At 36.1% G+C, this 12,542-nt stretch overlaps 1 protein-coding gene across 1 annotated transcript; it reads right to left on the reverse strand.

The window, feature by feature from the left end:
* Positions 1-5,963: 5,963 nt before the first annotated feature.
* On the reverse strand, positions 5,964-10,443 carry LOC125249589. The gene is made up of 3 exons (XM_048161910.1): positions 10,057-10,443; positions 7,984-8,052; positions 5,964-7,887 (listed from the first exon to the last, which is right to left on the reverse strand). The coding sequence occupies exon 3, from the start codon at positions 7,771-7,773 to the stop codon at positions 6,307-6,309; it is 1,467 nt and encodes a 488-aa protein (XP_048017867.1). The 5' UTR covers positions 7,774-7,887; positions 7,984-8,052; positions 10,057-10,443; the 3' UTR covers positions 5,964-6,306.
* Positions 10,444-12,542: the final 2,099 nt, after the last annotated feature.

The following is a 12,542-nucleotide window of genomic DNA, read 5'->3' on the forward strand; positions in this document are numbered from 1 at the left end:
TAGAAAGTTCAAAAGAACAGCATTTATCTGAAATACAAAGCTTCTGTAGCATTATACACTACCGTTCAAAAGTTTGGGGTCAGTAAGAATTTTTATTTCTATTTTTTTGAAAAGAAATTAAAGAAATGAATACTTTTATTCAGCAAGGATGCATTAAATCAATCAAAAGTGGCAGTAAAGACATTTATAATGTTACAAAAGATTAGATTTCAGATAAACACTGTTCTTTTGAACTTTCTATTCATCAAGGAATCCTGAAAAAAAAAGTACACTGTTTTCAACATTGAAAATAATCATAAATGTTTCTTGAGCAGCAAATCAGCATATTAGAATGATTTCTGAAGGATCATGTGACACTGAAGACTGGAGTAATGATGCTGAAAATTCAGCTTTGATCACAGGAATAAATTACTTTGTCAAATATATTTAAATAGAAAACAGTTATTTTAAATTGTAATAATATTTCACAATATTACTGTTTTTACTGTATTTTTAATTAAATAAATGTAGCCTTGGTGAGCAGACGAAACTTCTTTTAAAAACATTAAAAATCTTAGTGGTTCCAAACTTTTGGACTGTACTGTATATATGACTAAAGAAGGCTGTGAAAATAAATCTGCATTGTTAATCCAACCGTATATTGGAGAATAAGTATTTTAAACATTTATTTCTCATTATGAAATAAATGTTTTTCTCTAATACACATTGCTCACAATTAATCATATCCTTTTATTCAATACTTTTTGCAACCTTCAGATCCTTCAGATTCCAGCTCCATGTTGGTGCTTCTTCTCTTCAGTTCACTCCACTCATTTTCTTTAGGGTTCAGGTCAGGGGACTGGGACAGCCATGGCAGAAGCTTCATTTTGTTCTCAGTGACACATTTATGTGTTGATTTTGATGTTTGTTTTTGTATCATTGCCCTGATGGAAGATCCAACCACAGCCCATTATCAGAGTTCTAGCAGGGACAGTCAGGTTTAGATTTTTTTATCTTTTGCTGTTTGATAGAATCCATGATGCCATGTATCTGAACAAGATGTCCAGGATCTCCAGCAGAAAAATAGGCCCACAATATTCAAGATCCAGCAGTATATTTCATTGTACACATGGGGTACTTTTTATCCCTGTGTGCACCAAAGCCCTCTTAAAGGGTTAGTTCACCCAAAAATGAAAATTCTGTCATTAATGACTCACCCTCATGTCGTTCCACACCCGTAAGACCTTCATTCATCTTCAGAACACAAATTAAGATATTTTAGATTTAGTCCGTAGAGCTTTCTGTCCCTCCGTTGAAAGTGTTTGTATGGTAGACTGTCCATGTCCAGAAAGGTAATAAAAACATCATCAAAGTAGTCCATGTGACATCAGAGGGTTAGTTAGAAGTTTTTGAAGCATCGAAAATACATTTTGGTCCAAAAATAACAAAAACTACGACTTTATTCAGCATCGTCTTCTCTTCCGGAATCCTTTCCATTGAATTGATTTCATTGAATCCTTTCATCTGTTGGCGTTGGTAATGCACTTTAACGTCGCCGTGGTTGTTTTTGGTGATTAGGACATCCGCGACATGCACACTTACACACCATTTAAAAAAAATATAGCAATACCAAAATACAAACAATGCAGAATAGCTTGAATACAGCGTGCGTCTCCCTCAGACTGGAAACGAAGCTCGGGCGCACCGGATAACACGTCAGCAGCGTCTTACATCAGCAGTGTCACTGAATGCAGATGAACAACAGACCCGGAAGAGAAGACAATGCTGAATAAAGTCGTAGTTTTTGTTATTTTTGGACCAAAATGTATTTTTGATGCTTCAACAAATTCTAACTGACCCACTGATGTCACATGGACTACTTTGATGATGTTTTTATTACCTTTCTGGACATGGCACAGTTTAACATGCCTTAATGCTTTGTTTGTTTTTTTAAAAAAGACATATTTTTCATATATTTTACCTTTATTCTATACCTCTCTTTCCACTGTCATATGAACGGCTCATTTGACTTCCTGGTTTTATGAAGCCACTCCCCACTTCAGCTGTTATTCACTGAAGCGTCCGGAAACGTCACGCCCCTTACCATTAGTTGTTACATGTGCTTCAGTGGAAATGTAAATAATAGCGCCTATATTGCTGTGTCAAATTGAGCCAAATCAGACCCAGATGAAGAACCTCCCCAATCACGGCTTTTAAAGGATGTTTATGAATGGTATTTCATTTAGTATTTGTGTCAAAGTGTTTAGATATGCTGTCACTGCTGTTTGTTAGCTTTCAATATACAGTTTTAAACTGATATTATCTTTTGACGTATCACGTCGCTCGCGTCCAGTGTACACAACTCTTTTGCGCCACATGGCCTCGCCCACTTTGTTGCGTGCTCCTGGGGGCGTTTTGCAGGGTTTATGATGTCACCAACCCGTGAAGAAGCTTGTTGTAGTCCAAACTGGTCGTTTCTGCATTAAACTGCCACAACTTAAAAAGACAATATCTCCGTTTGCATTGAACTTTCAGCGCTGTAACTTTGCAGATACTGTTTATGCTCAAGCAGCAACATTACACACTAACTAAAGTTAAAAAAATGAAATCGCATTTAACGGTGTAGTTATGAGAAGGTAATCGCTCCATCTGACATTAAATTTGTCTGTGGAAACTAGGACTTTTATTTTTATGTTTTTCTGAATGTATAGACAAAACAGAGCATAGAGATTAAGTTTGGGGGGCTCTTATTTTGGAATATAACATCAGACTGTCCTGAAACGGTGTAGTTGCCACTATGAGAAGGTGTACTCTCCATCTGAGAATTTGGTCTGTGGAAAGTAGGACTTTTCTTTTCATGATTTTCCGAACGTAAAGACAAAACAGCCAAAACATGAGTTTTGGGTGGCTCTTATTTTGGAATACAATAGCAGAATGTTTTCTTGTTTTCAGATCAGCTCTCTGATGGTCTTACCGTGATAGCCAGTGTATGCGCAAACCGCAAATTATAGTGGCTGCTAGATTGACCGTGCATTTCACGCTTGACTTGACTGCAGTCAGAAACTGTTGTCCTTTGAAGCTCTTTAACTGAGAAAACGTTGTCAATTGCGGTGCTTTCATTTATTAACACCATCACTTACGCAGTGTTTGTTATTACTTATTACTAGTAGTATAACGCAAGTTAAACTACTTGAAGTAGTTTTTGCATTAGTAGTAAAAGATTGGTGTTGGAATTTATTATTATTATTATTATTTACATTTTACATTGACCATGATCAAATCTGTTAAAGGCGAGAGGGGTATAATGTCCTAGACACAGGTTGGAGATACAGATAATTTTTATGAATTATAAGATGAAACATGAGCAGTCTGTTTAAAAATGGCATTAGTTTTATACAGTAAGTTGCTGTAGTACCTTATACAGAACTTAGGCATGATCTCATCTATAATGTTCTTGCTACAAAGTGAAGTATAACATTTATGTCAAAAAAGGGAAAAAAGAGCCTTATTTTGTAAACTGAAGGTTTTTTATTCACAGTTGCTTATCAATACATTTTTTTTAAAATTAAAGACTGTACAACACAATCCAGAAGATCTAATCAAGCGAGATTACATATGTAAAAAAAACAAGCAAACAAAAAAACACCTATCATGGTAAAATATGGATCCATGTCCCCAGTTAGGACATTGTGCTCATGTTGCACACAAAAAGAAACAATAAAGAATTTCCATTGAACCATGAAAAAATTACCCATGTTAACACACACACAGCCTTGTTTATACCACTTTTTGGGGTCCAAATGACCCTACTAAAATAGTAAGATGAGAAATTTACGACATTGTGGGTTTCTTTAGTCGAACCCCACAAAGACAACATCTTAAAAATCATATATAATAATGTTTTACAAAATCTTAAAAGTCACTATAGTAAGGCCCTTCCCTACAATACACCTACCCATCACAGGAACCTAGCGTAATTTTAACATTCTTATATAGTTATATTCATAAATATAAGAATAGAGATTCTAAATAATCTGAATAATCTAATTATTCTAGATTCTAAATAATCAGATTCTTAATAATCTGAAGAAATTCATGTCTATTTTCTTACAAAGCATAAAACAAACACAATAGGCTACTATAAACTTAAAACTATTCACACAAGCATGTTTAAACTAAAAGATTTACAGCTACTTTTTATTAATTTTTTACGCTAGTCCACATGTTCAGACATGCCAACTAGGTACTGACCTGATGCAGACTAATACACACATAGCTGAAGCGTGGACTGGAGTGAGGTTTACACTAGCTAATGTGAAAATAAGTGGGACAGCCTGAAATCTGCCCAATGTCTCACAATTACAGCGTGCTGCAGTTCCATTTTTCACCACAGATTTACACTGGAAAAATTGTGGGGTGCGGTAGAGCTGAGGAGGACTTTGAGACTGGCTGCCCAGCTTATCATAATACATGCCGGTAACACTTTACTTGAAGGGGTGTGCATAAGACTGACATGACACCTTCATAATCATGACATGACACGTGTCATGAATATGAAGGAGGTTTTATGAATGTTTATGACAACTGTCATTAAGTGTCATTTGCTCAATTATGTCATTTTTAATGCAAAGATGACATTGTTTGAGATGTCCGAGTTATAACAACTTGACATTAGCAAAACATCATAACCTGTCAGTGTCTTTGTCATGACAACTTGACATCATTTGGCTTTATGGGTTAACATTGCATTAAACTGTCATGTAGTTGGTTTTGACATGAGGCCATTATAATAGTGTCATGAATATGTATCTTGAGCTCAAGTACAGTGGTACAAATTGAACTTGAAAATGTCATTAAGTGACAATACTCTGACAAATAATTTTATAACAGCGTCATGACTATTTTTCATTTCATGTTTTTTTTGTTTTTTGTTTTTTTAAGTTTCCTCCAACAAAAGGTCAGATAATAGACAATTTCAAACTTCTTAAAAAGATGACACTGTTATAAAAGAATGGTAACGCTTTATTTTAGGGTCTTTTAACTAGTTGCTTATTACTATTAGCATTCATATGGCTAAAATATTGGCTGTTTATTAGTACTTATAAAGCACATATTAATGCCTTATTCTGCATGACCTTCTTCTACATTCTTAATCCTACCCAATACCTAAACCTAACAATTAACTATAATAAGCAGTAAATTAGGAGTTTATTGAGCGAAAAGTCATAATTAATCGTTTATATATGTGTTCCCTATACTGAAATGTTGCCAAAATAATGTAATGTATTGTTAACCCATAAAGCTAAGTAGTTTTTTAAGTTTGATAATTAATCGGCTATGTCATGTTTATGACAGGTTATGATGTTTTGCTAATGTCAAGTTGTCATGACAAAGACACTGACAGGTTATGATGTGTTGGTTTATGTCAAGTTGTCATAACTCAGACATCTCAAACAATGTCATCTTTGCATTAAAAATGACATAATTGAGCGAATGACACTTAATGACAGTTGTCATAAACATGCATAAAACCTCCTTCATATTCATGACATGTGTCATGTCAAGATTATGAAGGTGTCATGTCAGTCTTATGCACACCCCTTCAAGTAAAGTGTTACCTACATGCCTGCCGGAGACATACGTTAAATCTTAATATCCTGCTGACTGTACATCTTAAAATAAAAATATTTGTTGCATAATGCTGAAAACATTTACAATTTATTATGGTTTCAGGTTAGGTCTATGCTGTACGTTTTAAAAGGTAATTTACTCATTTTGATTGCGGATGCCACAACATTGATGTTTATATTCGGACTATAAACTTTTAGCCCAATATTTTCAAGCTGAGACCTGACGTGAGATTTGATCGTAGCCACCACTCACGTCCATATTGATAAATGCCAAATTTTGCGTGGAAACGACCGTGTGCCCAATTTTCTGTCGTACGTTCATTTCATAATTGAGGGACACCGTAGACACACATCTGTGTTCAAACACTTTTATAAAAGTGAATTTTACATAATAGGTCCCCGTTAAACATTAGAGCATAAGCCTTCAGATCATGTTTTTAAGACAACAAGAAAGCATTTGTAAATGGTATATACACATAACAAATCCCAATTTAACACATGTATATACTGTATATACTGTTAATGAGTACACACGGCATGGTTTTAACCACTAGTGAGAATAACTGCAAGCTCAGTCAAACAGCCTTTTACTCTTTTCATCTTCAGATGGTCAGTTCATCCAAACACAAATCATGTGTTTAAGTGTCATGGCGTAATGCAGTACTGTACACACATCAGATGTCAGCAATAACTGTGATCAGTAAAGGGGGGTGCTTATTGTGACTTGTGTCATTGCTGTACATTCCTCTCCATTTTCATTTTCTCCTGTCCATGTCACTGTCCTTATGCTGTCAGTCTCTCCCTTATTGAAACTGCTCTCTCTGAAGATCAGCCCAGAGACGCTCTCAATATATTCAATTGGCACTATAAAATTTGTGTCGTCTTCTGATAACCAATTGGGAATCTGATAGCATTCCAGCTCTACCGTCCCATCATACTTCTCCAGAATTATCACCTTAAAGAAGTGAGTTGGCAATGCTTTGTCTCCCAACATCTCATAACTCACAACCTCTGAATCATCACTGCTTGGCAGGTAAAGTGGTCCGCTGTATACATGGACATTACGGACCTCATTTTGACTTTCATTTATCTTTCTTCGGCAATCCTCCTCCAACGTTTTCCAGGGACCTCTGTTTAAGGCCATAGTCTGTGGTGTCATGTTGCTGAGCAAAAAAGTGTCATGATAGGCTTCCTGACACCACCTGTGATTGGCAGCTGCAGCAAGATGACCTTTTTCATAGCCACTGGCTGTACATGCGTCATCGCTCTCAGTTGCACGGTAGAATGGATGAATCGAGAAATCCTCTTCAAAAGGTTTTCTCCTGTCATATCTTTCCATTAAAGTTTCCTTGTTCAATATCTCATACACCCATGCAGCATTCCTGGTTCGATTGTCATATAACATGGCATATGATTGTTTTACCCTTATTTCAGTAAGATTAGGAACTCTGTCTATTAATTTATAGATAGGGCTGGTAGTTAAAACTTCTTTTGGCATAGAGGTTGATTCATTTCCAGACACAACTGAAAGCGGGATCCGTATGTAGACGGTTTCAGGATTTGATTTGTTTGAACCTCTTGTCCATTGTCCAGAACCATCTTTTTGAAGCCTCTCTGAAAATTTTCGTTTAGTTGGAGGAAAATCTGCTTTATTTTGTAACTCTTCAGGTATTTGTGAGGCATTGCCTAGCATCTTCCTTTCAGCATTCACTTTATCCATATTGTCTCTTTCCTCAAAAGGTGAGTAGATTTCAGATGGCTCTTGCTCTGGCTCAAAGGGTGTGATTTCTTTTGCCACATCAGACGTTATTGGGCAAGTCTTAACCTCCTTCAGATCAGATACATCAAAACCCAAACGTCTTTGTAGCACCTGCAGCATTATAGCAAAAGCCCAGTATTTTGTACTTCTTAAGGTTTTATCCATTTTTTTTGTTTCTTCCCAAGCTTTTATGATGTCATCAACTGGCCAGCAATCCTCCTTTTGAATTTCATATTTCTTTTTAATCTCTTTTTCAATTTCTTTTAATCGACGAAACCTTTTAAAATAAGATAACAAATGCTTGGCTATGTGATCTAAAGTGATTTCAGGTGTTTTTCCAGAAGGTTTAAGAAATTCCTTTGTGTCCAATGGCTGCGTTTTAGGTACAAAACCAATACAACTCATCTTGATGCAACAAAGTGATCTAAGAATGAAGTTAAAGAACAAATCACTCTTGATCAGTCTTGTAGAGTCTTATTACTTCTTCAAGGTCTTCAACAAAGATCTTCCCCTTTAGGTCTGGATAAAATAATGTGTATGAGGAAAAAAATGTGTTAAAATTGTCCTTGATTCGGGACTCAAGTTCATTCAGTAGAGACAGAAAGATATACTCACATTAACAGGTTTGTGATCTGATTAACAGAAACATCTGCTGCTCTGATTTTAAGTCAGTTCTGTTCTGCTCTGCACACAACAAACACAAACAGACAACAAAAACAGATTTAATGTACTCTATTCTTATTATGTATTAAAACAACAATTTCAAGACTTTTTTTTATTAATAACACTATGTTAGTAAAACAAAAGCCAGTTGCTAGTTGGCTCCTTCAAAATGCTCAACTTTTTAAGGGATGATGAAATTATACAGTAGCTCAATATTTTCCCCATTTTAGATCCTGTTGTGTTCAGTCATTTGTCCGACTATTGCTGTATGTAAGTGCAGTGCTATAGCTTTCATTTCATTTCATTTTTTGCCTTGTCTTACTGTGCCATGTTTTTTTTTTCAGTTCATGTGCTGTTTTGTTTTTGTTTTATTTTTTGTCCTATTTCCTCTTTCCTTCTCTACCCTCCAGACTTTTATCCACTTCTCCCTCACCTTATGATCTCTGATCTATTGAGACTCATTTCCACTGCTCTAGCCATTAAACATTTCTGTTTTACCTGCAACTGAATCAGTGCCTCTCCCTGACAGTTTAATTATATATACATTGTATGTCATTTAGGAAAACAGAAAAAAATGCTGTATAAAAAAATACATATAATTTTTCTGAATAAAAAATGTGAACATTTTTGGTTTGTATCCTAATGACAAAGATGAACTAAAAATATTAAGAAGAGGATCTATGACCTCTGGAATCATCTCTTTCAATAGCTTAGTCGGTATAGCGTCTAACATATACGTTGTTGATTTGGATGATTTAACAAGTTTAGACAATTCTTCTTCTCCTATAGCAATGAATGGATGGAATTGCTCCTCTATGATGTCTGATGCGATAGACAACACTTGGCAAAAGGAACCTGATTTTTTCTGATCTCTGTCAAAATATCCTAAAGGAGAATGTCTGATCATCAGTCCATGGGCCCTAACAAGAGTTTTTCCTAGTTTCAGCCCGACGCAGTTATCATTTTCATGTCCAGCAACACATTTTTTAAATAGCAAATGCACTTGTGCTCATCTGTGCACCCATGGGTGTGCTGGTGTGAAAATGAGGTGTGTTCAGGTGCATTGTTGGAGTGTAGCTATTTCAGGCAACTGAAAATGACTGTATCATTGACCAACAAAAACCTGCTGTAAAGTCAATGACGCAGTATTTATTTATTTATTTATTTATTGTTTGTTTGTTATTTAAAGAGTGTATTAGTAATATCCTATAGGTGCAAGGACTCTGCTTATTACACACACAGGGATGCACAGCAGCACAAAAACATGTCAAATATTAAAAATTAAAGGAGTACAATGTAAAAGATTATTATTGTGTACATAAAGATAAAAATTCTTTGGTGGAATCCAGCTATAGATGGTCTGCATATGCATGAGCAGATCCGTTTCCTCACTAGAGAGGAATTCAGTTTTTACACTTGGAAATTCTGCTATGTAAATAGTGAATCTGTGATGGCTCAAGTGCACCAACCATTTTTTCCGTAGTTAAACTAGCAAAAGTGGATTCAGACACGCCCTAAGAGGACTTGCGCAATGCACTTCAGATGAGCTTAGATCATTAAAATAGGGCCCTATAAGTTAAAGCTCAAGAGCAAATAAAAGAAGCACAAATTAAGTTTTTGGAATGGCTAGTCAAAAGTCCTGACTTGAACCCTGTTGAGATTTCTTGAAAACCCTGCAATGTGGCTGAACTAAAGTAGGCCAAAAGTGGGCCAAAATCCACCAGTGCTGTGAAAGACTGATCTCAAGTTTATCACAAGTGTTCAGCTGTTATTGCTGTTAAAGGGTGCGATTAGTTTTTCACATGGGTGATAGGTGTTGGATAACTTTTTACTCTTTAAAAACTGCATTCTGTGTTTACTCAGCTTGTCTTTGTTTTATGTTGTATTTAATTTGAAGAACTAAAACTATTTAGTATAAGAAAAAATCAGAATGTATGAAGGTGAGTAAAATGACAAAATATTGATGATAATTGTGCCTGAATATTTATTGTTCTTTTCATATGAAACATGAGACATTTATCTTACCTTATATGATGGAACAACTTCACCGATGGATCTGAATGTGTGATTGTCATGTTGTTTTAAATCTCTGCACACTAAACACACAGGCTGTTTGTCCTCCAGACTGAAGAATTTTAGTTTCTCACTGAAGCCATTTTCTCTGTTTGAGCTCCAGCAGTCTAAACTTTACTTTCACTTCCTGAACGGCGATTTAAAAACAAACAAACAAACAAACAAACAAACAAACAAACAAACAAACAAACACGAGAATCACGAAGATCTGCTGTATGTTTAGAAACAAACTTCTCAAAAATCCTTCTTGAAAGTGTTTTCTTCTTCATTGATCTTTTATTTTTTTATTTCTGCGAAGACTAAGAAGTGACTCACGCAGGAAATGAGAAATGAGACATATACTTCCTGTCAAGTGCTCTAAGAAAGTAGGGGGTGCTTCTCAATTCTTATTTGTGCATCCTCGTTTCCTCTCCTCACTTCCTTTCCTCGCGTCTTAGCTCCACCCCTTCCCAGCAAACATGCTTCTTTGGGGCCTGTGTGGGGCCAATGCGGGCAGCCCACTGTGGGCCCGGATACCGGTGTGAAATGCGGGGCACGTGTGGGCCCCACACTATGCTTGTCCAGGACAAGTGGATTTTTTTAAGGGGCAAGTGAAAGAGAACTGTACTTGCCCGACTGGACAAGCAGCCTGATAAAAACGCCAATAACAAAAAATAACTAGGGAATCACCAAAAACACGAGAATTGTTCTGGATTCATTTAGTGTAAATGGCGACTGATAGTGAAAAATAATATAATATATAACGTACTGATGGTAACAAGGTTGCGCTGTTGAGACTCGCACAGCCTCTCGAGGAAAAATCGCAACAAATGTGCCCAGCTCACTCAAAGAAACTCAGTTTTAGAGTTAGTTCACCCCAAAATTAAAATTCTGTCATTAATGAATCTCCCTCATGTCGTTCCACACCTGTAAGACCTTTGTTTATCTTCGGAACACAATTTAAGATATTTTTGATAAAATCCAATGAGTTGTGTGGCCTGCACTGAGAGCAAATTAACTTAGACTTTCAAATGCCCAGAAAGGTAACTGTTACTAAAAACATATTTAAAACAGTTCATGTGACTACAATGGTTCAACCTTAATGTTATGAAGTGACAAGAATACTTTTTGTGCACCAAAAAGACTAAATAACGAGCATGTATCATACGATCTCAAACTGCCATAGTCACGTGATTTCAGTAAACAAGGCTTCATTGCATCATAAGTGTTTCAAGATTTCAATGGTACAAGTGACTTTGGCAGTTTGATACGCACTCTGTCTGAATGACTGATTCGAAACAAAAGATTCATAAAGCTTCGAAGCTTCATGAAGCAGTGTTTAGTTCAGTGACGAGTGCTAGATATTGTTGTATAAAGTTGGTATATTGTTTTTTTGGCGCACAAATATTCTCTTCGCTTCATAACATTAAAGTTGAACAGGCGAATCTCAACATAACACCGACTGTTACATAACAGTCGGGATCATTAATATATACGCCCCCTATATTTGCATATGCCAGCTCATGTTCAAGGCATTAGAAAGGGCAGAACGTCTGGATGTGCACAGCTGAATCATCAGACTAGGTAAGCAAGCAAGAACAATAGCAAAAAAGGGCAGATGGAGCAATAATAACTGACATGATCCATGATATTTTTAGTGATATTTGTAAATTGTCTTTCTAAATGTTTCGTTAGCATGTTGCTAATGTACTGTTAAATGTGGTTAAAGTTACCATCGTTTATTACTGTATTCACAGAGACAAGAGCCGTCGCTATTTTCATTATTAAACACTTGCAGTCTGTATAATTCATAAACACAACTTCATTCTTTATAAATCTCTCCAACAGTGTAGCATTAGCCATTAGCCACGGAGCACAGCCTCAAACTCATGCTGAATCAAACGTTTAACATCCAAAATAAATCATTTACTCACATAATTCGAAGCATGCATGCAGCATGCATGACGAACATCTTGTAAAGATCCATTTGAGGGTTATATTAGCTGTGTGAACTTTGTAAATGCGCTGTAATATAGTCGACAGCTCCTGTGGCAGGGAAGACGCGATTGGCAGGGGGCGGGGTCGAGTGTAAATCAGTGCATTGTTAATGATGCCCCAAAATAGGCAGTTAAAAAAATGTATGAAAAAAAAACTTTGGGGTATTTTGAGCTGAAACTTCACAGACACATTCAGGAGACACTTTAGACTTATATTACATCTTTTAAAAACATGTTCAAGGGGACCTTTAACACTGATGCTGCAGAATAAATTATATTTACAACCGAGTTTGTGAATGACCGATTTACTCGTCACAGGAAAAGGCTTAATGTCGAGCCCTGAACTGTTTTAATATATTTTACAAAGTAAAATGTTCCTGTGATGTTAAAAGTGAATTTTCAGCAGCCTGCATCCAGTTGTCAGTGTCACATGATCATTCAGAAATCATTCATTTGTGGATG

Source organism: Megalobrama amblycephala, linkage group LG16, assembly GCF_018812025.1.
Source record: "Megalobrama amblycephala isolate DHTTF-2021 linkage group LG16, ASM1881202v1, whole genome shotgun sequence".
NCBI classification, from domain to species: Eukaryota; Metazoa; Chordata; class Actinopteri; order Cypriniformes; family Xenocyprididae; genus Megalobrama; species Megalobrama amblycephala.